The 27242-nt window shown below is 39.8% G+C and overlaps 2 protein-coding genes across 3 annotated transcripts in view; one reads left to right on the forward strand and one right to left on the reverse strand.

Moving 5' to 3' along the window:
* elavl4 (ELAV like neuron-specific RNA binding protein 4) overlaps positions 1-13068 on the reverse strand; it is a 72481-nt gene extending 59413 nt beyond the window's left edge. For both annotated transcript variants that reach the window (XM_058637986.1, XM_058637985.1), the window contains exons 1-2: positions 12422-13068; positions 11629-11769 (exon numbers count right to left, since the gene is read on the reverse strand). In XM_058637986.1, coding sequence (XP_058493969.1) covers positions 11629-11769; positions 12422-12469 — 189 coding nt within the window. In that variant the 5' untranslated portion in view covers positions 12470-13068. The remainder of the gene's footprint in view (positions 1-11628; positions 11770-12421) is intronic.
* Positions 13069-17071: 4003 nt separating this feature from the next.
* The window catches only part of agbl4 (AGBL carboxypeptidase 4), a 266168-nt gene continuing 255997 nt past the window's right edge, over positions 17072-27242 (forward strand). Inside the window, exons 1-2 of the mRNA XM_058638217.1 lie at positions 17072-17135; positions 18518-18640. Of these exons, the coding sequence (XP_058494200.1) occupies positions 17090-17135; positions 18518-18640 (169 nt within the window). The 5' untranslated portion in view covers positions 17072-17089. The remainder of the gene's footprint in view (positions 17136-18517; positions 18641-27242) is intronic.

Below are 27242 nucleotides of genomic sequence, written 5' to 3' on the forward strand. Positions count from 1 at the left end.
GACTATTTTGATTATTAATTAATTGTTTACGTTCAAGGAAATCAGTCTGTGTTTATCAAATATTAGGATTTGTCCATTTTTTTTACGTCAGCCAACCAAGATAATAATAATGATATTTGTTTGAGGATTTTATGTTGTGATTTTTTTTATAGTCTTAACATGTAATTAAATAAGAAGAGTGGAACATCAATCAGTGAGGAGAATAATAATCAGCAGCCACTTTGTAAAACCCTTATTTTTGTCACCTCCTCACACAAGAAAGCAAAACAGCAAAGAAATGCTATCTGAGCAAACCATTTACTGAACAAATCAGGCCCAGTGTGAATCACCAGAGTCTGAATACTTTTAAATGATGCCCTGTGTGTAATTAGTATAATCCCACATTGTGAATCAAGGGTACGATACACCAGCACCTATCTACTAATATTCATAGAATGTGTATTCATACAAATATAAATATTGAATGTCGTGCCCACACTCAAGTATAGCTGCGCAAATGAGCTCCCAAATGAACACGTTTATTAAAGAGGAAACGCAGGACAAAACAAACATGAAAAACGAGAACAATGCACTGCAGCCTCCCCAGTCTCTCCCCTTCTCACCTGACTTCTCCACCTGTCTGTTTACTTACAGTTAGCAAGCTCGCTTAGCAGAGCCTTGCATACTAATGAGAATCCTCACTACAGTTTCAATTAGGGCAGTAAAGAGGTACACATGTACACACATACCACACACACACACATACACATACTCATATACACGAAGAGAGGCTGCGCAGGCTTGCTTTTCTTTAATAAGGAATAGAAAGTGACGGCACTGTACTGTGGGGATTTGTACCGATCATACTGTATTTAACGCAGTGATACCCAAAGAAACCCTATTAAAATAGAAGTGCATTATCTCTGTTCCTTTGTTGCATGCCTCTGTATCTTTTCTGCCAAAAAGCAGAAAGAGGCGACATTTGCCGCGGAATAATACATACAACAAACCCTCTGTTTCCTGCCCATCATTAATCCTCCTGCTCTGACCTTTGAGTTTGATAAAGGCTTTGGGTTGGACCTAGCAAAAAAATATATATCTCCATCTCACTGCCTCTAATATTCTCCCCGAGCCATGTTTTTATTGTTGCTTTTTCATTTTGCATCGTAACAAATGGCGAACGAGATCACTTCTGTTTATGTATTTACTAAACTTTAACTGTTAGGGGAAGAATATAGAGGGTGATCATTATTTCATGAACTATAGTGTTTTGAGGTGGCCTTCCTCCTTTGTAATATAATTCAAATAACCATTTCTCTAAATGAGAATGTGATTTGGAAGTGAAAATAGGCTCCCACCGTTTTCTTACAGGCGTGTCATTTTACTAAATTGCTCCACAGGACCGTGGATTTACAAACCAATGAAAGTGACTGTCACCACTCGGTAAATTAGCTTTAAATGCAATCAGTTCTTTGCAGTGCACTGTGTTACGGAGTGTGAGTGTTTGTGACTAGTTATTATATACAGACATGCACCAAAGATGGAACCATGTGGTGGCCATGTCCTGGTTGATGATACACACTGTGCATTGTACAGATGGAGGGAGTGGTTGAGCTTCTAGTCTGTATGAGAGAATATATTGCACTATAGCTTTAACGCTTGTGGGTTTGGCCACAAAAACATTTATGTGAACAAAGTGCAACATAGCACTAAATAAATGTGGAAATGTCAAAGAAGCTTTCTTATTTTGTCAGACTTTGCAAGAAAATGTATGCAGCATTGATTGCATGCCTTATTAGACCATTCAGATGATGACTGTTGTTGTTTTTTTTAAAAAGATATATGTCTTTCCTGTTGTTAAGTTTTGAAAGTTAAAAAGCTTTTATGGCTTTAACCCAGGAAGGCCAGCTACTGTCGGCAATGTGAAATCCCATCTCAACAATTGGCTGTGGTTCACAGCCATAAAAGCACACACTCCTGTGCAACACACACACACACACACACACACACTCAATTCGCACTTTCAAAAGTAACACCACGCATGATATTTTGGTTCATGAAGTGCGTCACAGTCTAGTACATTGACTACTGTACTGGTGCCCTTTTAACGGCTGGACCAGTCTGTAACCAGTGTGCAAATATGTGAAAGCAGAGAACAGGCTAATTGACACAATTGCCCTGTGTGTCCACCCTAAACCCCTCCTCTTCACCGACCTTAATGGATTAACTGCACACCGCTTTGTCTCTCTCGCTCACTCTGCGTCTTCTGCACAATCCCATGAAGCCGTTGCTCTGCCACGCCCTTAGAAATCACAGCTTGTGCGCACCGAATCGCCAGCTTCAGACAACTGCTCAACACACTGGCCACATTGATGCCGCTCATATACGCAGCACTGTACACAAGTGTTTGAGTTACAAATCAAAAAGAGAAGATGTGGAAGAGAAGGTAAAGAATAGCGTACACACTATGGTTTGAATATAAAGTGTGCCGAGTGCGATAATTGTGGGTGCTCACGGTTTTCTCGTCAACTGCCAGATGCAGTGTTTCAACACCTGTCTTCCTGTTTCACTCCGCATAATGAGGCTTCTATTTTGAGGAGTAGAAGTGAGGATGACAGCAGAGGTGTTACCTTCAAGTGATGAAAGAAAATACCTCATTTATTAACAAGTGGATGAAAACTTATGTCTGGCAGCAAAAGTGATCTCTGCCTTTCAGAGCATATTGATGCAGACGATATGCTGAACTAGCAGTGTATAGCAACAACAGATTCCAGTGCAAACAATCACAGCAGTCTGTGCAGTAAAACAACAACATCTATTTAATAGACCGGAAACCCACTCCTCAGTATGCCGCAGCTCTCTGAGGCTCTTTTTGATTTGCCCTTGAAGGAGAGATTTAGTTGCTCTATTGAAGTTCTGGCAGTAGTACCATCTTGCTGCGCTACTCAGTCTGATGATCGCCTCTTTCCTGGCAGGTGTCCACCCTCTGCCGGTAACAATCAACAAATGAGAATCATAGCCTTCATCTTGCCTGTCTAGCTGCCCAGTGACAAACCCAGCATCACCGAATCCCAGACAGTTATTAACACGATGCAGCTGTATCCGCAGATCCGTGTATTCGTTTGTTGTTTGCTTTCGGTAACAGCTTTTCCTGCATGACATACGGATACGTATGGATACAGACTTTTGTTCCTCTCATGATCAGAAGCAAACGGTGCACTTGCTATGTCGCTCTACGTTCAGTCAAATCACCTTGTGTCGTTCTCTTCAAAAAACTGTGCCGTGACAATTTAGTAATGGAGTAACACACACAAAAGCTGTTTCTATAAGAAAACCAATACCACCCTCAAGTAGAAGTCGTGGGTGGTATTGGTGGTTATATTTTCGGATATAGTTGAATTTGTGTTTGGAGAGTTTTTGCTAAGGTTAAATATGCAAATTATCAAAACATCTAATCATTTGCTCGTCATTTCAAAGCCGAGCAGATCCATGTATACACATGTGCTGACAATCGTACTAAAAGGAAACCATTCCGATGGAGACTGTAGATGGGACATTACTCAATGCTATATTGTTCCTGATCAGTCACTCGAAAAAACTGAATCCGATGCAGCAGGCCTTTCGTTTTACAAGATTTAAGACAAGTACTTTGGCAAAATTCAACTTGCTTTCCTACATACTCTTCCCTCTATGTGAGTGGGCATGATACACTGCCAGCTTAACCCCTGCCTGTGTCACTCTCCCCGGTAGAACCTCTTCAGATCAGAAATGAATTCATCATGCTGATCCTGAAACAAGGCTGTGCTGCATTTGTCACAGCCACTTTCTACCACTTTAACTCAAAGCTGTTTGGTGCAGCTGGAGCTTTGCTGACTGTAAAGATGTGACAGGGGAATGTTTGAAAGCTCAGGCTGAACGCTCCGTCTCTTCTGGTGCAATCGCAAGTGAACGCTTGTTGGGTTGCCGTGTAAACTGCACAAACAAACTCCCACTTTTGCAGCTTTAATTCAAAATAGTGCTGAGACTGAAGTGATTTGTAGTTGTTTTGATTGATTTGTCTCGAGTCTGGAGAAAACCCACATATTCAATTGACAGGATTAATAAATGTAAGAAGTCCCATTTTTAAAGGTGCAGTGTGAAAAATGTGTTGGTGAAGTTGCATGCTGCAGCTGAATATCGAGCTCCTCAGAGGACCTTTGTAGCCTTAAAACTCAAAAGATGTTTAGTTTGTCCATTGTGAACTTTTTTATGAATGAAAAATAATTTCACCTACATTTTACACGCTGGACCTCATGGAAGTATAATGGAATTATAATGGGTCTTTTAGGCTATAGCCTAACACAAATGAGAGAAGGTTTGTGGAAGTGCCCAGAGAGGCTTAGCTGTGCATTGGCTGTTGAGTTTGGCATGTGCTCTGGCACTAAGAGTGTATTCTCAATAGGATTAGTGTCCATTTGGACAACAGAGTGGTCCACAGCATGGGTTGACATTCAAATTTAGCAGGCCAGCAGCTCATACACTGATCTTGAAGTCTAGTCGTGTTGGTAACTGTCACAGATGTATAGTACATGGGGCTGTCGCGATACTAGGATTCCAAATTCGATAATGATACCAAGAAAAATACTCGATACGATGTTTGATACCACAAACATTTTAAGAAATGAAGAGGCATGACAATGCAAGTTACATCCACACTACTGTATTTTTAAGTTGTTTGACGTAGTACTGTGCTTCTCAACCTTGTAGCATTGTTTGCATACAATAGGCTGATTGCATTGTCAGGTCTTCCCTGAGTGTTTGTGTGAGTCTTTTATGCAAAATACTTCAAATACTCTTATTAGCACTTTTATTTTTGACTTAAAACTGGTTGTGAAGGCTCTGTAGTGGCAGCACTTGCCATGTTCAGCCAGCTCAGTGTTATGAACGTCAAACAGCTGCTGATGGTATTGATACTGCTGCAAATGGGTATCTAATTTGATACATTGACTTTTTTTTTTAGTATTGATTAGTATCCAAATAACCTCGAACCTCTTTGTGGGGTTTTAGATTTTGACTTGAAATGAACCAGTGGTCATGCTATGGTGGGTCTGTCGGGGGAGGGGGTGGCCACTCAATTTGTGTTTGATCCTGGTTGGGGTACATTCATGTTCACAGGGCGACTGCTGTGGTCCATCTGGTAGAGTATTTCATCTCTCTCTCTCTCACACACACACACACACACACATACACTACAGTAACATACACCGCACATCCCTTTTAATGTTCTCCTGTGGCGCCTCAGCCATTTGCATTCTTTAATTGAGATATTTCTGTAGTAACGCATATCTCTACTGAAAAGACACATTTTTCCTCCTTTCACTGAATTTCATATTCAGACCTCAAGTGGAAAAAAAGTAGAGGAGTTAAAATACCACCTGCCATGTGTAAGGCTGTTTTAAAACCTCATCAGAACTCTCACACTATCAGATCTGCATAAATGCACTGTGACTTTTGATAAAAGATAACCTTTAAGAAATCAGTCACATCCAGAGTCCTTTACAGGGCTGGACCAGAACATGCCCACGCTGCACAAATCCAGTTCTCCAAATGTCACTTCATGCTTAACTGCCCTTTCTCATGCCTGAAGAAAAGCAAGTGGGCAGCGCACAACACGACAAACTCCAGCACGTTTCAGTGTAAATGCCTCCATGCTTGGAGACACGTTTCAGTCAATTTGTGTTTTTGAGACATTTGGCTGACTGAAAAAAAAGAAAGAAAAACAAACAAACAAAAAAAAACACATTTAGTAGAAAATAACTTATTCAATTATTTTTGTCGTAATAAAATACATATTGTGTATAAAACGCATTGGTCTGGTTATGAGTAAACATATGCTGCATAATGTTACATTAAACCATTAAAAACACAAAGGTAAATATATTTACGTTACAGATACGGTATCTCTCATCCATGTATTTGTGTAAATTAGCTCACTTTCCATTCAAATCATTAATGTTTTGGCTCAACACAGACTCCAAGGTAAAGCTGAACGCTGCTATTGGAATACGTTAATTATTAATGGGAGTGAGGATTTAGCAGATAATGATGATGCTGTTGTCGTAACTCACTGCTGCGTCAAGGAACCACTTAGCAACCCCTTGGACATAAAATACCAGCTGTATTTTAAAATATATTTCATACTTTTCTTTATTAACTAATTCATTTCCGTTGAAAAGTCAAACTATCACACGCTCTTTTTTCGAACACAAAGCCTGTAGGCGCCTCTATTACTGGAAACCTCCCAGTGGAACCAGTGGCCAGCTACTGTAACTTCAACGGTCACTCAGCAGCACTAATGCACGAGTCAACCATACATGATTTATTCATGGTGACAGAAGATACTTTGCCTCGACCCTACAGCAATTAGTGAATCAATGAAAATGCACTGACTTTGAAAGTATCACTTCTGAGAGGAGAAAAAAAAAAATAGCGTTGTTCATCAACATGCCAGGATCCCCGGCGCAGACAATCACTCAAGTATTGGCAGCGTTTTGTCAGCTCAGCATCAACAGGCACCGAGCTGTCAACAATAAGGCACGATTCCTCACGTCGCTCTTAAAATGACTGCCAGATATTGTGTGGACAGACAATATTACCCACAAAATGCGGCATAAGCTATGCATTAAATTTTCGAAGGAAAAAAAAACAACAGGATGTGATGGATCCTCTATCAGCAGATTTTGTTTGTATAATGAATATGTGTCTATTTTGAAGGAGAGGACATATGAAGCCATATGAGTGAGATTATCACAGACAGGCAGGTCAGTGAAGGGCTTACACTGACTAATACCTCTTTTGTCAAGGTGCGTAAGGATGACATATTGTATCTACAAGATACGCTGACATCAGTTTGGTAATTAATTTAGTCGACCTGCACGATCTGAGACATTGTTCCTTAAAGCAAACCTTAGGCTCCACTGAAACGACATTTATCTTTTTCAACTGAAGGAAACACCTGCAACGAGATGGGAAAAACATTGTCGGGGAGATGCAACACATTTGTCCCTGAAATTAAATTCTTTCATTTAACCGGCAAAAGAGCAGCACGAGGATATTAATTTTTTTTTGAATTAACGAAGAAAAATGATCAGGAGGTGATTTTATTTTGTTTTTTTCCAAATGATTTAATGGCACACATGTGGCCGATATGTCTTGGGATTCACCTGCCCAAGACAGAAATTCATCACAACATATAATTGTGATAATTATCCGTGCCTGTATGTTTTTGTATCGTGGGTGAAATTTTGTCTCTTTTTTTTTTTTTTATTACTTTTCTGTTTTTGTCAAGGACCCTGTCTAAAAATGCAATCTGTGGCTTCATAGAAGCTGTATTTTGTTTACTTTTAACATTGCAATTGAAATTCTCTCTGTTTTATTATGGCATTTACAAAGATAATCAGAAATCTTAAATCCATCCATCCTTTAGCTGCAGTGCTTATGTTAAGAGGGTTGCGTGGGGACTGGAGCCCGTATTATTTAGTTATGTTAATCAGTGTGGGGATAATAACAGGGTTCAAATCTTCTGCTTTGGTGTTTTTGTTCATGGGGGCAACCCCTTTGTTTATAGTTGGATTATGGGTGTGCTCTTCGCCCACATCTATAATAATTACCCAGTGATTGTTTGTTAAATTGACATAATGGGTGTGCGCGCAACCACTGTTTTGTCATCAATGTCAAGAAAACATTCAGGAGAACACTGAGACTATGCACAACACCTGAGCCCTGCATCGTGTCTGTATATAGGTGAAATTACAGCTCATTACTGTCGGGTCAAAGTACCCGCTCACAGAAAGGTGACCTTTGGCTGGGTGTGGGCGCTCGCGTTGACGCAGCACTCAGTTGTGGAGAATTTTCTATTGTCTGTGGATCAAATCCACATCTTTTGCTTTTTTTTGAGTTCTGTCTTAAGAGTTGATGGTATGAAAAACAGGTAATCAAAAACATGGCAATGTGCGATAAAATACACGCTAAAAAGGCACCCTGTGGACAGATTAATTTGCCGGGTTGTGTGTGCACAAAAAGAAGTCAGTGAGGAAAGAGAGAGAGAGAGAGAGCGAGAGAGCGATGGAGAGAGAGAGGGAGGGACAGAGTATGCTTAGCTTTACAGTGTGTGTGTGTGTGTGTGTGTGTGTGTCTGTGCATGAGCCTGCAGACACCTGCTCTATTCTGCAGTGATGGCTCCCAGCGGGACACAGGCTCAGCTGCTGATCACTAGGCCCTCCCTGCAGCACTGGTGGCCAACACACACACACACATACACACACACGCACACACACACACACACACACACACACACACACACACACACACACGCTTCAGGCCCCCCTCACAGTGTCTCTCAGCCTCTCTGTGTTCCCCATAACAGACACACCACATGTGCTCATATCAAGTGCAAACATGACATGCTGTACACATGCACACACACACACACACAAGGCGGAAAGGGCTGTGTTGAAACGATGGCGCATGTACACAGAGCACTCAAAACCTGCTCCAGTATCTATATATGCTATAAGGGTGATGTGATTTAATAGCAATTCTTTTTAGCTAAAAAAAAACTGTATACACATGATATCAAACTGCCATCTTATGTGATGCAGTCATGCATTTAAAAATAAACACTTCACTTAAAATAAATAAGACGGCTTTCTTACTCTACAGATCATACAATGGTTCACGTGGGTGAAACAGGATAAAACACCCACTCCAGTCTTGTATTCATCAGCCATCATTGTTGTTCATTAAACGGAAATTTTTGATCTCTATTTTTTTTTTAGCGGCGAGCATTATTTCTATTTGTGGCGTCATTCAGTCTGCTGCACCTGCTCGTGCCTCACTGACAACTGGGATGTGGAGCATAAACGAACTAATTTCCTTGATATAGAGAACACTGCAATCAAGGAAAGAGGAACTGCTCAGAGCAGCAGATGGAAGAAGCTAATCATTATTATGAAATACAGATGACCTCTATCTCCTGGATGCTAATATGCCGTAGCTACACATTTGCCAGGCAGGCCTGAAATGCAACCTTTTTTTCCCTTTCTTTTTAAATGCTGAAACAGAAATGATTGGAGTTGTCAAACAAAGTCTAGTGTCACATAAAGAACGACAGCTGCCTGCAGTGACTAATCAGAGGAGCTTTCTACAAATGAACAGCATTCAGCTCCAAAGAAGTGCACTGCAGGTTTTTAGACGTGAGCTTGAGAAAATTAGATCGCAGTGACTGAAATAACGAATAATTTACAGTTTATTTTTTGGTCACAATTTCCTCTTCATTTTTATCAGCTTTCCGTTAGGTGACATTGCTGGGATAACCTAATCGTTCTAATGCTGTAAAATGAAATTGCGCACGTTCAGTTTGAACACAGGAATATCAGACTAATTTCATCCATCTATTCTTTTGACGGGTTTAGGATAAGATTGATTTGAGTGCTGTTTAAATGTGCCATCCTACACACATAAAACACGTGAAGCACGTCTGAGAACATGAGCACACACGATGCACAAACACCAAATGTTGCCAGGAGAAGTAATGGTAACTTTGCTTCAGGCAAAGTCTGTTTTGAAGGACAAAATAATTCAGCTTTTTCTCGTTCATTTATCCATTTATCAAAGCTTTCATTTAATGCCATGGTGCATTAAATGGAGATGCATGGAAGCTGCTCATTTGTGAATGGTAATTTTACACAACTGTTTCAAGGATTAATTGATAAAATAACAGAATGTGATAGGAAATAATTTATTTTCTCCCTTTTTGATATAAACAACAGTGTTTCACCACCGCTATCGGGTTCTATTTCCTTTTGATGGCACTGAGATAAGAAAATATGATGCTGCTTTTGAGGCTTTACACACCAAAGCCACCGTAATCTTCCAGCACATTTATCTAATGTATGCAAATGATCTTGCTGTGCTTAATGAAGGCACCATTAATCACTATAACGATGCTCTTTTTTAACCAGGGTAATCATGTGCACACACGAGCACATTTTTAAACGCATACACAAGCATATGCGCTCACTCGCCCACACACACACGCACACACACACACACACACACACACACTGAACACGCCTCATCAACATGATGATGACAAATGTGCACGATCTGCAAATGTAACTATCACCAAACCATTTTACCAGAAATGTAACCATGTATGTCAAAGAACTCATTCTCATACAGTGACTAATAACAATTTTCTGAACGTGTTTTGCCTGCTCTTCATTTATATTCTCTTTTCTTATATTTGGCATTATGTGCAACTAGTTGCCTTATCGATATTGTACACGTTGGATTTGACTGGCAAAATAATAACCTCATATAGCGTCTTATACGATGCTGATAAGGTGCTTTAAATTATGTGAACACGTCAATCATATTTATACAATAAATCCAGCTAATTAGTTCCTTTGGTTTCAATGAAAAAATGTGATTCAGCAGCTTTATGCAAACAGCAGATAACACTGTTATCAGAGTAAATGGGCAGTGGGAAACGTAGTCATTTTGCGTGCTGTGTAATAACAACAAAATGACTGGACAGACGTCTTTGAACTTCTGATGAGAATTCAAAAGGAAAAAAAAAAAAAAAAAAAAATCTGAAAGAACATTTTTGAAGCCCAACTCCTCACAGACGCATTTCAACGCTTATCCTAGCGGAGCATTTGCATATAGTTGACAGAAACCCCAAGGTACAGTCAGCAGCATGACAGTGGGTTCTGAAGGCTTCCGGGAGGCTCTGGGGTGCGGATCTGAGCCAGTTTGAAGAGAAGCCGAACCAATGAAGAGCCCATAGTGGATTAGACACCCACAGCTTCATGTCGCTTTAATGCTGCGAGTCAGAGATTTTCTTACAACGCTTTTGCCTAAACACTCAGGGTTTTCTCATTCCCCCTCTCTCTGTCTCAAAGTAACCTTTTCTATGTAAATGGCAAAGTGATGTTGACTGCAGTGCAAAAATATCCCATCCATCAACTCTGCTTCTGCTTCCTTTGCTAATGTGACTTGTCAGATGTTGACACGCATTGTATTAGATTGATAGTTCTGATCAAATGTAATTTGAAATCTGTCATCTTACACAATATCTCCTAGGGGTGCTGAGGAAACATATTCCACTATAAACTTTTGAAATAATTAGAGCTGTACTGCTAATGTACTAATTACAAAAGAATACGGATTGGTTATCAAAGGGCAAATGCAAACACTGAATATTGCATATGCTCACAAAAGTCACAATATACAACACATCAAATATTATTACCCATATGAACGCACACTCATTCATGCATGCATATATACACACACACACACACACAAAAACACGATAAATTCCCTCGACAACAGTCTGACTGGCAGAGGCTAAAGACAGACTAGCCGTCCGTAATTGAGCAAACACAACAATGTTAATATTTATTAATAATATCCATTGGGGACACAGGCAGAATCCCACAATCGATTTACTCTCTTTCTGCTCTTTTGGTCAAACACACTCGGACAGATTCACACTTCTATAAAATACCACTCGCACCATTTTCGCCAGTATGCTTTTCTTGATAATATTCCTGCCTGTGCTCATTAAGAGATGAAGATATATCGGTCTGTCTATCCTCTTACCAAAGGTGACCTGAAGCCCATCTGGGCTGGCGATGACAGGAGATCCCTGGGAAATAGCGGCGAGTGCGTCTCGGGGACGGAGCCCACGCCACTGGCTGCTAGTCCCGAGAGCTGCCCGTACCTCGCCATCATCTTGAGATGCTGCTCACAAAACACACACACTCATACACAGGCACAGGAGGAGATGGGAGGTGAGAGGGAGGGAAATCAGAGAGAGGGAAGGGGTGTGAAAGAAGGGAAGGAAAACAGCAGGTAGGAAGGACAGTGAGAAAGGTTGGAGTGGGGGGAACATGTAGAAAGAGGAGGTAGAGGGGATTACAGAACGCTTTGCTCTCACACAAATGCACGTGTGGACATACACACACACACACACACACACACACACGCTCACAGACGCACTGTGCGTGCACATGAAGTCACACATACAATTTTTAGCCCCAGGTGGGCAATTTCACAAGCAATCCTACCTATGATGGATTTTTGATAGCTACCTTGGTTTTGTTACAATCAGGGAATTTAAAGCCGAAACACTAGCTCTCCATTTATTATTACAAGCCAGGATGAGTGTGAGAAGTGTACTGACCATCGTGCTAGAGAAATATAATAAACAGCAGCAGTTATCAATCATCCACTATATGCCTTCTGGCTACATGAACATACTGAGGTGTCCCGCCACACACACACACACACACACACACATGCACAGACATACAATAACACACATGACAGAATGGTTGGCAGCAGACACATACAAGTGAGGTGTGGAGAAAGAAGCAAATCCAAATCTCTTTACCTCATTGCTCAACAAAGCGGCGTTGAGTGTTCGGCTTATTTCGAACATGTTCAGATTCAGTGTTTTTGATGCGTTCAGTCCTTTTGTTTTCAGATTGTCTTCAGTTCTTTGCTCGCTCCCCCTTTTTTTGTCAATGGCTGGGAGTCGGTCCCGGGAACACAAAAGAGAAAGAAAGAAAAAAAATTAAATCAATTGAAAAAAGGGGGGATAAAAAAATCCTTTCTCTGATTTTCTGATTTTGGAGTTGTGATTTTTCAGTCCTCTTATTTTTCTGTCTCTCTCTCTCTCTCTCTCTCTCTCTCTCCTGTCTGTAGATGCACCTCGGCTGGTTGTAGCTATAGTGGTGGAGTTTGTGCCCAGAATCTCCGCACACGTCTAAGGAGTCAGTATGCAGTTTTTTTTAAATCTCCCAAGAGTCAGCACATGGAATCAGACAGTCAGGCAGACGGTGGGTCGAGCTGGCTGGTTTCCTTATCTGTCCCCCGCACACTGGCTCACACAATACACTCCGATCCTCACACTGCTCGCTAGCAGATCAGCCTGTCCCAAAACATAGCACTTAGTTTAAACTCCCCTCCCTTTTGCTCTCTCTCTCTCTTTCTCTCTCTCGCTCTCTCTCTTGCTGTATCACTCACTGTGGCTCTCTCCTTTGCTCTCCCTCCCCTCCTAATTCGCTCTACCTCTCTCCCTCCATCTCTCTTTGCATCATTCTCTCTCTCTCTCTCTCTCTCTCTGCCCCTATTGCTCACACATTGATGCAGCTACAGTTCACTGTGCTGCCACAAGGTGGGAAGACTGTTCCTACAACGACACCATCGCTGCCACATCCCTTCCTCTCTGTGCCACTCCTATCGTTTTAGTGTTTCCTCTCATGTTTTCATCTGTGTTTATAAGACACAGGTATTAGACTATATAAAAAGCATTTGCATTAATGTAGCGGTCAATCGCTGATGAGATCAAATGGATATCAAGCTGGGTTAAATGGATCGGTTAGGGTTTTGGTTCTGACATTCAGTTAATGGCTTTTACACAATTGATGTGGATTCCAGTGTGGAAATGGACTACCACAAACTTTAGGGGAAAAGAAAGCATCTTAAACTTTCTTGTATGTGTTTTTTGACAGTTATTTAGTAAAGTAATGGAATCTAATAACACCCGCACTCTATCAAGACAACTCAACAGAGTGGAAATGACGGGTACCTCTCAGTAATGGCAACCAGACAGAAAAAGCGAGGGTTGGGCTGATGCGAGCATCAAGGTCAGATGGTTGTCCTTCTCCACAGCAAGGTGTGGCACACAAATGACGAAGCAGCTTGTCACAGGCATGGCAGGAGATCCCAGCTACACAGCAAACAAACACAGGGAAAAAAATGAGGGAAATGTGAGCCAAGAATATGAATCACTACATCCTTAGACAATTTCAACAACACTTGGGACATTTCAGAATAATGACTCATCGTATTCTGCATCGGCATCAAGCAAAATGCGGAAAAAAGTGAGGATATTCATGAAATTTGAAGTTTTAATGAAAAGAAAATAATATGAAATAACATTTTATGCTAGAAATGCTGCTAGAGTGATAATCAATGTCTGCACTAATGGTAATCTCATTGGCGTCTTACATGCGGCTCCATCATCGAGGCGCAGGATTTATTGTCAGTGTTTTGAATGTGCTTTTTGCCGTCTTGGATCAGAGTGGGGAGAGTGGCCAGTTAATAGCGGCCTATTGACACTGGACCATCTGTTTAGGTGGACACTATCCAGCACAGTGAAAGGGGGGGGAGAGGGGGGGCTAGAGAGGGACAGAGAAACAGAGGAAGTGACAGACACAAGGAGGTGTGGGTTATGATGAAGAAATGAGAGTGGGGCTAATGGGAAAACAGAGCAAGTGTGAGAAACGGACTCTGTTTTAACAGATGTTTATGCCTGACAGCGAGAGAGAAAATATGTGGAGACGCCAAGGATGAGGCACATAATACAGTTTACATGTTTTAAATTAGCACATTTTCATCACTAACTGGATATGTGAAGGTATCATTAACAACATAACCGTGTAATGACACTGTTGTTCTCACTTGGCTTCAGTTCCATTTAATTGTTTTCCCTTCAGAAAAAAGGACTGCTAGCCACGTCACATCCCTGTTCTGTTAAGGCCACAGTCTCTGGGGATGGCTGGGCAGAGCCTGGTGGGTCAGTGGGGGGTGGGGTGCTGTCAGTTGAATCATCCATAGTGAGGACTGATTCCTCAGTCAGCTGCCTCTCAAGCCTTCCTCTCTGACCCAGCCTATCTCCCCTGAGCTCCCTAACTGCTGTCACCATAGTGATTCCCTGTGTCCTGCATTCCCCTCTGCAACCTCCCAAACCTGCCGCTCTCACAGCCATGCGTTTCCAACACCCTGCTTCTTGTGTTTTGATACGGCATGATGGACTTCATGTGTGTGAGTCCTTTTTCTTTTCTGCAAAATAAGGTAAAAGGTTTCCCCTGTTCTTGCTAGAGTACAAATCCAGACACACAGTTTCTCGACCAGCACACTCACATACAGACATCAAGCTTCAGGCTGGGAACATAAACAAGAAATTCTTTGTGTCAGTTTTTTCCTCTCACTTGTCATGTTGAGCCACAAGCACTGACTTATTTGATCATTTTACAGTTGAAAAGAAGGAGTATCTTTCTGAAAGAGTGAAAAGCAAAGCTTGAAACATGTCTTTGCTCTGCCAAAGCTACTGTTTCCCCAAGGGCTTTGTGATATGTTCTGCACGGGAATGGGATGCCGTGGTCGGTGTGTCCTCCAGTCACTCGCAACCCACGCTTAAAATATCCACAGTTTCTTTATGTAACAGGAGAATCTGTTTTTAAACCATGACAGACATGTCTACATGTGAAGCACATTCAAATGTGCAGGAATCACGAGAGGTGGAAAAAAATAGTTTTGATAAACATGTGAAAAACACACTCTCTTGAGAGACAATTAAAACTTGAGAGGCCACAGTGAGAACTGTACATTTCTTTCATGTTATTCTGTTTTTGCAGCGATGGATGCGTTCATTAAATCACTGCTGCACTTTGCAAACACCATGACAAGAACCATACCGCATGCATGCAGAGCGGTACTTGGGCAGAGAGAGAGAGAGAGAGACGGGTTATTGTTGAAAGTGTTATTGCTATTTTTAATCCATCAAACATATTTTAAGCATGACACATGAATATAGAATATGAAGCTTTAAAGGAAAACAGCATAACATTATAAGCTGTTTCCAACACACATCACAGCCATATCACATGTAATTGGAGATAATTATTTGTATTATAGCACCAACTGAGTTTGAGCCATTGGTTGAAGTTGCATAATCTAAAGTGATCCAAATCCAGCAGAGATAAGACACAATCTTGCACTAAATTCAGCCACACTTCTGCCGTCTCTCTATTTGATAACTGAAAAACAAGGGGAACGTGTAGCATATCAAATTAGTTCTTCTCATGCTCCATAATTCAATTTCAATCTCCCTCTTGAAAATGAGTGATTGCACCACCATAGAGCTCTTTAAATGGCATAGTGTTGAAGGACTGACATTGCATGGAGGACAGCTATTCAATTTTTAATAGCAACAGAATATTACACAGCAGCTCTGTATTCTTCTTCTGTCATCTACAAAATAATCAGCCCAGCCCATCGACTCAACAGCCTGTTGATGCTTGCCATCAAATACAGATCACACACAGCGTGGAAAACCATTGCCCTCTCCCTGGTCTCACTCATTTGGTCCTGTTACATGCAGCTTATAACCTGAAAATTAGCAGCAGCCTGTATGCCTCTTGCTCCAGGAGTTGTGCGGCTGCTCATTTGATGTACTTAATCAGGTGAAGCCTTTGTAATGGGAAAGGAATAGAGCTAGGCTTGATTGGCCTTGATGACATCTACGCTCCAATTGCCTAGAAAACCTCCAGCTTTAATCGATCTACAGGATAATTCAGGGTCTCTGTCTGCTCTCTGCAATGATTGGCTTTTTCTCAAACTAAATCTGAGGTGTGAGCAAGAAACTTTTTTCTTTTACAGTTTAAAGGCAGATGAAATACTCATGGTAAGTGCCAAGAGAATGTGGGAATTATTTTTATGTTGTTATCTTGAAAGGGAAGTATTAAATCGAAGCACTTTAGGATTATCATTGAGAAATACTGTTTGTTTTCTTGAGATGATGAAGGGGCCTTTTGACATGAGATATCAGGAAAAGTACACGTGTTACTGAACTCACTGATGGCTCATGTTGCTCATGTAAGTCAGGACAGTGTACTACTAACGCACACCCTGAAAAAGAGGAAGCTAAATGGAGGTCAATCACCATTATTTTGATTATTTACACCAGTGACCTGTCAAAATGGCTACTGTGCAAATGGCCCAATGCTAGTTTAGTATTTTTCAGTTTCATTTGTGTGCATGCTAACATTATTTAGCACCATTTATTTGCTGTCTGCACTTTGCACAGACATATTCAATATTCGTGTTTGTCCTTCTGTTTGATTCTGAATTTAAACAGGAACTAAATGGTCTCACAGCACTTTGTAGACTGTATATACGTCTGCTGATGTGCACTGATGGAGATGACTGCGACTCCCTCTCTTTGCCTCCTGCTCCGTTGCCGGGGCAACGCACAGAGAGCGTCTGTAACGGAATGGAGAGGAAGATGGAGGGAAGCACCACCAGAGACGTCGAGACCGGTGTGTAAAACTGACTCTTACCTGGTTTCCTATTCATTGCTGTACATGCCGTAAGAGGCGCGGGACACATCGGGACCTGACGCATAGTCTGTGCATGTTTCAGGCTCGCTGCGTGTCTGTATTGACGCTAACGTGAAGTGTGCTAACCTTCAAGCTAGCAGGTGCACGGATGTAAACAAGACTCCTGTCACCTGTTTGTTATGGTTATCGCTATATGCACCCTGGCCCTACATGTCATTGAGTTTATACGGACGAGGTGCCGTTTGAGAAGAACGCATGTTAATAAAACCCTATCACCATAGCAACGAGGAGTGGTTTACACCAGGTGTAGTGGCTGTTAGTGTATGTTAGCTAGCAGTGTTACCTTTAGCTCCTCCTGTGAGCTGCTGAGTAGCAGAGATGTGAGGGAGTCACATAGAGTTTTATCTACCTTATACAATGTAAAGACTGCCACATGGTCCCATACGACTGAATCTTTTATTAAAAATAATAATTATAATAAAAAAATATATAATTAACACCAATAAAATGAAAATAAATAAACCCACAGAGCCTAACATGTAAAGGATACTGAAATTAGTTCTCCATTAAACTATGAAAATGTTTTGCACACTTATCATAACCAGCTTTTGACCCTCCAAAATATTAATTTGCATAAAATAGCAACTAACTGACTTCCTGTCTTACCTTCGTTTGTGGGATTTGAACACAAAGGTAACAAAAGCAGACACCCAGTGTTTTCTGTTTTTCAAAAACAAATGGCAACATTAACCCCTCATATTTTGTTTTTTTCTTTTACCAACGTTAGTCACGCAAAGTCTCAAGTCCGAAATTTGCACCTTAAGTCAGACTTGAGTCCCCCACCTCACGGCACCTCATGCCATGCAGGTCTTCACTAACATCTGCAATTAATAAACAAATGTAAACATGAAATCACCTTACAGGTGTTAAAATACTTTGAAACAAGAGGACTGTGTAGTTGAAGGAGTACACAAAAGTGATTGTTCAAAATGTGATGTCCAATCTTTGTTTCATTGTTTCTTCCATTTCCAAGTTGTTTACAACGAGCATGGCTTATACGACTATTACACTAAAAAAAGTTCAACCTCATTTTGAAATGAAAGAATTGATTTTCTAGTTTTATTAAAGCTGATAAAGTTAGTAATTGTTTCAAACTTTTTAAACATGCTCGTTGAAATCCTCCTTGCACTCTGATAACCAACCAATAAAGTAGAGAAACCACTCAGAGCACAAACCTCTGCCAAACCCACAACTTTTCCCTCCATTTCAATCCACTCCCAAATCCACTCACAAGACTATTTGCTACATCACCGATATCTAAGTGATTTCTTCCTAATTTTTATCTTGCACTTGTTCTTCAGGCAATGAAACTGGAGGAGAGGATGCCTTGGTGGGCAATGTGACCAAGCTGACGGTGAGCCCACCAGGATACTCTGGACCTCTGCGGAAAGGACATCTGGTTTTTGATGCTTGCTTTGAGAGTGGTGAGTAGTGAAACTGAAAAACATTACACCTTTAAAAAGCAAGCAGATAACTAATACATCAAAACATATCCTTTTTGTGTGTTTTTTGTTGAGTTGAGTGGTATATGCCATTTGTGTCTTGTGTCAACCCTGAAGAAGTCAGTTGGTCAGATCCCCAATGACAGAAGTTGGCAAGTAAATCAGTGAACTACAGGCTCTCGGGGTCTAAATATATGTGAAGAGATGAAGTTCAGAAGGCACTGATATTTCATATATTCACTGACAAGCCCATTTTAGCCTCTGGAGAGTTACATGAGCTTCATCTTTACCCTATTTTAGTATTTTGTTGAGGATACACCTGACTTTCAAAGTAAGAAGTTTGCTTGGTTGCTGCGTGTCCTACGTTTGATACAAATAAATCAACATGAAGAAATCCAAACTGATATACAGTGATAAATAAAGAAAATATGATGAATAAAAAAGCATAACTTGATCCACATTGTTGTACATAGTAGACAATTGTCCTGTGAAGGTGAATGCATAAATATAGTCCCAGTGCATAAATATCCGCTAGTGCCAATATCACTGTGGTGATGACCCTTTTCTTTTTTTTCTTTTTTTTTTTTTTAAATAATTTTTTGTCTTGGATAATATGGCCAGAGGATCTGAGACATTGATTAATGGGTGCTAAGCTCATACACTGAGATCAACTAACATACCAGTATCTCTGGATCCGGATACATCTCCTGAATGATTTATGGAATTGATATTTATCTCTTTCCAGTAACTGCTTTACTAAAGTTAGAATGGGGGATGCATTGATGTTTGCCAATGTCAAATTAATGGTCTGTTGTTTCATTTTACGTGCCTTATGACCCTTAAGGTCATTTCATAAAAGTTGTTATGTTATGAACCCTTAATTTGTATGATTTTGTAAATATAGCTATCCTGGTCATTTTTGTTACAACATGGATGATGTCTCTGTTTTGGTCCCATTAAGGTGGGGTGATGTTAGACAACTTTTATTAGCACAAGATGGATAATAATCATGACATTTTAGACCACATGAACAGTATAGGAACATTTTTAATGTCTCCTCTTGACACACAGATGAAAGGAAACAGACATTTTTGGTTAATTAGTTAATAAATTCTTAATCAGTTAAATTCTAATAATTCATTGACTAACGGTTTAAACATTTTAGGAAACATTACACCCTGCTAGTCTCATTACCATAGCTGTGCAGTGCTGCGTGAAGGCAAATTGGAAACCCATCATGACATCTTGCATGTCATCACATCATTTTGGCATTATGGAGAATATTTGGTGTTACCTTGAATGATATAATACAGTATTTACAATGTGCATGTTGCACAGATATTTCTCAAAGCCTGTGTCTGTTTCACACTTCTTAAACCAGACTGAATATTCAAAGCACAGTATTTCAAGCAGACATTTGAACATCTGAAATGTATGCATGCGTATCATGCTCCTGAGGTTTTCTGTCTGTCTCCTGTTGTTTCCTTTGTTTGATCGCTATCTCTATTCCATGAAGATTTTCATGAAGGAAAGGTTTTGTTTTGCTGCATTAGTATAACACAAAGTAAAATCTAATTGGTTTATTAAAACAGACACTGGCTATGTTAGCTGTTTGTCAAATGTGTAAAACCTAATTTACATTTAGATGACGCTTAATTTACTTTGTTGTCAGCCCTATGCTGATCAAGTTAGGGGTGGCCCTGCAGATTTACATACAGTAGTTACAGAGCAATTCTAAAACATTAAAAGCCCTTTTACAACAGTATGCTTAAAGATGACATACTTGTACATACCGAGTACAATTTTGCAAACTTTACTAATTGTCTTAGTTGAGTGTGTAAATATGAGTATGCACATTTTTACTGATTAAGATTATGGGTTGTTTTTGTTATCCTGTTAAGGACAATGAAAAATATCACAGCAGAGAACAGATTTTGGGAATCTATAAACACTCAGTCTTGGTCTATTGTTACGTATTGTGTCAAAAGGCAAAGATTCATAAAAATGATGAGAGAAGCCTATTTGTTTTCTTTATTTTTTTTAAAGACAAATCCAAATGACATTCTTATCTTGTCTCGTCACATTTGTTTGTCACCCACCACAACTGTTGACATTTGTGGCTAAGTCCCCGTTTTTTGTTTTTTTGTGAACGCATCATCACAATGTTGCTGACTAAAGTGGAATCTGTCTCAACAAACGGACGACACTGACAGCGCGTACATATTGTTTTACTGCACCTTTGGACCGTGCACCAGATGTAATTAAGAACTCATTGATTAGTTGGTCTGCTGTCTGCTGACAATGACTTGCATGGTCAAAGAAATTCCCCGGGGGTGACAAGTGTTTAATGGGGTCCATTGATAAGCACAACTCATAGAGTCATCTGGATTTACAATCAATTCACTCAATACGATCCAACTAATATGGCGGACTGAAGAAAATATATGCACCTACAGCTATTTCTGTGACCCAAATAGTCAAGACCTCTTGAGAGTTTGAGATGTGGGTATTTTTGTGAGTTATTAACCTTACTTGCCTTTGATGTTAAACTGAGGAGATAAAGCTTTGAATAAAGATGCAGAAAAATATTTAAACGGTATTTTCACAGTCACACATTTTATGTTTGTCTACCTCTGAAGATATAAAAGGTGCTGTACATAGGAAATGGATTATATTATTTTGTATGTTTTTTTTAATTATTATTATTTTAAAGAATTTTACAATACATTTTATGCCATGTCACATTTTCATATCACCCTAAAACAGCCATCCCACTCACATATATATGGATTATATTATGATGATGTGATGGCACAGCTATCATATTAACAATATACATTTTCTCACTTTCACTTTTAATCTTTTGCTTTTTGCTCATTTATGAAGATTAATCAAATAGCTTCATAATAAATCAGATGGTGAGACAGTTTTTTTACAGTATGTGTACGTACATGAACGTTGGTTGTAAGTGCGGCTTCTTTTTTCCATATTTTGTCAAATCTGGCATTCTACTTGAACAATGGTCATGCAATGTTTTAAAGCAGGATTGTAGTACCGTAACTGTTTTAAAGACACTACATGTCACTGTTGTACTGTGCAAATACAGTACTATTATTTGTCAATTAAGACATCTAGAAAATGTAGTAAACCTGTATGCAGTTTGAAAATAAAACTTAATAAAACAGCTTCAACAGCTTAAAGTGTCGGGTGACCCTGACTCTACAGGTCAAGAAATATTTGTTGTGAAATAGGTCTACTATGGCAGGTTATATAAGACATGCATGAACATAACATAGACACATTGTATAAGTTAAACTCACAGAGAGTTTACAATAATATATAAGACCAACTTTTAGTCACACCATTTCAATCCAAATTTGGATCAATCTGATTTTGACAGACATAAACACAACAGAGCCGCTGGTGCCCAGAGACTTTGGCACCGTTGCACCACTGCAACAATTGATCAATTAAAATGACTAAATTAATTGTCAACTATTTTGATAATTGATTATATTGGTTTGAGTCTATTTATTTTTAATAATTAAAACAAGCTCTCTGGGTTTTCAGCTCCTTAAATGTGAATATTTTCTTATTTCTTTGGTTCACATAATGTCACATAACAATAATACATTCTTATATTATACATTATGGTTTGTGCACAAAATAAGGCATTTGAGAACATCACTGTTTCGAGATTTGGGAAACACTTTTCACCAACAACAAAACCAAACAAAGTACTCAGTTTATCAAGAAAATAATTGACTGAAAATAATCATTATATGCAGAGTACTGTATGACAAACACAACTGTCACATTCCACTGCTCATATTCACCCTCCCATCAAAGGTACAACCACAAAGTCCTGGCTCTTCTCTACTTTAGAGATGTAACTGTACTTGGGATGGGTATTATCCGATTATTTGTAGTCAATAGTAATTGAAATATCAATGTTTGTTAGCAGAGCTGTGCTGCAGCAGAGGCTTCACATCTGAAACGCTGCTGTTGTCAGGTGTTTTAACACAACTGTCACATTGACCTGTCTGCGCTGTCAGGGGAAATCCTTCTTCTGAATCTACAGCACAACATCACAGGTTTACAAGTGAATAAAAAAAGGTCTGCTCGTCGTTTTGTAATCAAATGAAAAATCAAACATTAATGCTCATCCCTAATCTGTTTTAGGCTTAAGTAGGCAGTGAAAATTTAACTCTTGGCTGCTTCATGTTTCTTGTTGGAGAGTTGATATTTTGATTGAGGTGTGGTTGTCTGTCAATATGAGCAGTGGAGAGGTGACCTTGTAAGAGAAGGATATAATAATGAGCCTTGAAAAGGCAAAAAAAAAAAAATCAATTTGAGAGATATCAAAAGTAGCTGATTTGTCAAAAAAGCAAAGATATACAGTAAATCGTCTTCTCATCATTTGTTTTATTTCAAATTAAGAACAAAAAGCAGATTCATGTCCAAATACAATACAGCTTAGATTGTTGGATAAAATAAATACTGATTGCATTTCATGGCCATAAACCTAAATGAACAACATTTACAAATTGTATCTAAAACTACTAAACTATTGAATTGGAAGAATAAGAGAACCTTTACTTGGTGGCCTGTGCCTGATGGCCATGTAGCGCAACCAACGCTGACATTGAATGCGACACAACAGGCAACAATGGAGGACATCCAGCAACTCTTTTTTTCCCGCTCTGTTTGTGCCGTTTGTCTCAACAACATGGCAAGTTTTACCATATTCCTAATAGTAACGCAACAAAATACGTATCGTACTGTACCGAACTGAACCAAACCGTTCCATTCAGTGGAAACATGGCTGTTCGACTGTTAGGAGATCGTGTCTGATGAGGGTTTTACTGTTTTTCTTAAATCTTCTCTTTCCTTTTCTCAAACACCGAACAGTGTCTTTAATCTGTCAAGCCTTATCTCCTCCCAGAAATTGTTATGTTGCAGCTGCACAGATCCTCTAAAGAAAGACCGATTAGAGTCATACTCAAAGCAAAATGTACAGAGCAGATATGGAAAGACAGAGACTGAGATCAAGAGTGAGAGGGTTGAGAAGAGAGAAAGAACTAAGGAAGTACAGAGAGAAATTTTATTAGTGAGCGGTGGGTGGCCGGCTTGTGGTCTGGTGATGGGGAAAATGCAGTCAACTGTGTCAGAGATATTTGTATATGCCAGAGTTCCTTGTGAATCAGGAGTTACGTTTTCCATTGAATAAAAAAGCAAATGTTTCTTTTACAATCAAACCAGATGCTCAGAAGTAGTGGCTTCTGCCATGCCTTCTCTTTCCTCCCTCTCTGATAAAGCAACCTCAAAGGAGATTCAGCCACTGTATGGAAATTGTTCTTATCATGATTTTTCTTTTAATGAGCATTATTCAGAACTTTTATGACTCCCATTCCCCCACATATGTCGCTGCATTGTGCAGTCATGTGGCCTTTTGATGGTTCAGGTTTTGACTTTTTATTGTATTTCTTATATAGCTCACTGACCTTAGATTGCTCAAGCTCTTATGGGCTTTCCAGAATAAGATCCATTCGTGTGAGTAGGAGGGGGCACTCCTGACATTTGATGTATTGAGAGGCACTCCCAGTCTCTCTGTCTCTCTTACATGTCCTTGGCAGTGGTGAAGCTTCACTGCTCAAATCACCAAATGGCCTCTCCAGTTTTCCCTTTTAGCAGTTTTCTCCTCTCTCTCTTTCTTTTAAGTCAGAAGCCGAGTATAGAGATAAATTTGAGTTGTCTGGGTGCTGTTGGCAAGACCATTGCTTTTGATATATATTATTTATTGTCCACTCTTTATAATTATTGTGGTATTTGTTATCATAATCTTCTATTGGGGTTTATTTTAGCATGTATTGTCAAGTCTGTGTCTCTTTGCATGCCATCATGTCATGAGTGGGGTCCTTTTTTTGGCTTGACCCTAAAAGTATTAATGTTTGTACATATTGTGTAGTTGTTGAGTGTATATTCATGTGTTACAAAACTTTCTTTGTATGTTTGGGCAGAGCAAACACTCCAAGATGAGAGAATCATCATAACTAGAGTTAACGGCTATCAGTTGCTTCATGGGAGGTTGATGGTTGGTGTCGTCAGGAGGGTGATAAGTGATATCTGTGGGACAACATGAAATCCAGAGCAAATGAAAGAGCATGATAATCCCGTCTGACATTCAGCCTGTTGCATATGGTCATGTCTAATCACTGAATGAACACATTGGCTCAGTTGCGCTGGTTGGAGATGCCTCCTTGGCCAGGAACTAGTACAAACACCCTCAGTGTTTTGTAAGTTAATTGTTGATGGCCCTGATATGAGCTATACATAGGAAACCCAGCCAGCACATCATCTTTGCAAAATGTCACCAAATGCTAGCAGCAACAAGCTGTTTCGGAAGATTTGAGTCGTGAAAGAACTTTATTATCACCTACGTACACACTGTGGCTGTGGGATTTCGATGGTTGAGGGGAAGTATGCCCGTTTCCTGAATATTCTTAATAATAAGTCGCTGATTTGTGACATAAAAACAAATAACATTTTTTTTTTATTTCACTTGTCTAGAAGGGTGTGGTGTGACACCACCAGGTTTATTCTTGATCTCTTGATCCATCCCTAAGCTCTTTTGTTGTCTGAATGTGCTTAAGAATGTCGCTGCTCACTGCCTCTGGGTTTGCCTCTAGTATTGTGGTACAAAAGTGTCATGAGTGAAAAAGACTGCTACCAGATTTCTGTGCTGTTGAAGTTGTGCTTGCACACAAGACGCCGGTGATTCATTCAGTAATTCATTTCCAAGCAATTTCTGATGCTTTAAACACAGTTTCAGAGCAGACGTCTCATTTTTCATTCCAGGCCAGACTGTACAGTTTGGAAAAATGGCAAAAATATTTGATGCTTTACCACTTCCTGTGCTGATTTATTTAGGAAACCTCTCTCTGAGATTAGCTTCATTGATGTGCCAGGGTTTGTTTGATAACACAAATTCATGCACATAATATGCCTTAACAGTGAAGGGGGAAAAACTGAGAGTAGCAGAATTTTGATGGAATACCTTTTGCTCTGAAACCAGGCAGCTATCTTGTAGGTCTAATGCTCAAAGTATTGAAATTTACTTAAAGGTTGCTCTGTTTCTAGGGTGAAATAAACCATATTTATTCTCATGTTAATAGAAACTAAGATACTTGTTTACTCTTCTTGTCACAGAGAAGCTTCATCCCAAAAATCTCCCTGCACTCCTATTCTCTAATGAATTACATCAACTTGAATACCAAATTATGTCCCTTAATCTCCAAAGTCCATATCCAGTGGTATAAAAAGGATTAGCTTGTCATAGAAATTACTTGTTTTGCTGAATATTCTCTAATAATATTCAAGGCAATAATAGTATACCGTAAAGGTAAGCACCATATCTTAATTTTTCTTAAATGCGCATTAGTTGGGTGCAGTGCCTGGCAGTGTGGCTGCTTAAAACTCCTGTTCTCTTGCCAAGAAAGTGCTGAATGGCATTCGGTACTGCCTTTTCCTGCTCTTTCTTTTTTTCCCCCGGAAAGCTGGCATTACATTGACAGTAGCAGCACTTAGTGTAATTCCCTAGATTGAAAAGCTGTTTCACAATGAGATATTTCCTGTGCATTGCTCATGACTGTCCAACAAACAAAACAAACAAACAAACGCAAAAAACACCCTGGGTTTTTAAAATGTCCTCTCTCCTGACAGGCACAACCCATGGATTCATTTTTGCACCTTCACCTTTAAGTCCATTAAATATGGACCAATTCAATTAGTACACGGTTCTGTACTGCTCAACTAAATAAATACAGTAAAAGCACTACGAGTAAAGTAAATTATAAAGGACAGTCTGGGCATTAGAGATGGAAATCAAGGGTTTTCAGTCTGAGCCCGGGCAGTTCCGTATAAAAAATACAGCCAACTCCAGGTCAAGAGCCATTTACCGCCATACTGGATTTATTGGATTGTTTCTTATTTGAGAAACTTCAGTCCAATTTGTAGTGATTTGTTTGTTCTTAACTGCAGGACATGGAACTTGGGAAGAAAAACTGTCTTGGTTAAAAGGGTACATTTTCTTCTTGTCAGTTTCTCCTGTTTTTTCAGGGACTAGCATTTTCTGTTCTTCCTTGAAATTTCCCGTGCTGATCTACTGGTTATTGGCCAGTGATTTCTTGCCTCTCTTGTTTCTCTTCTTTTCTTGCATTGGTTTCCTGTGTTCCTGAACTCATTATGGAGCAATCAGCCCCAGGCGTTGAAGTGTGTACCCAGAGGGAGCAATAACTGTAAATAAAGACTACTGCAGGCTCTCCGATAACATGTTACCAAGATGATAACAGCCCTTCTTAGCAGGCCTGTTGACCTTCTACTTGCCTTAGGCTTGCCAAGGACTCCTCAGCTCCCAACACTTTTATCTCCAAACTCTTTCCACCACTGGAGCAGCAGCAAAGATTACTACTGAGGGAAAGAAGGAGGGAGTTACTCCAAGAAAATATAGATGAGGGGAAGAGAAAAGAGATGAGAGAGTGTTTGGAGCCGAGGACACAAATCAAGATAGAACAACAAAGAGCAG

This window comes from Solea solea, chromosome 9 (assembly GCF_958295425.1).
Source record: "Solea solea chromosome 9, fSolSol10.1, whole genome shotgun sequence".
NCBI lineage: Eukaryota > Metazoa > Chordata > Actinopteri > Pleuronectiformes > Soleidae > Solea > Solea solea.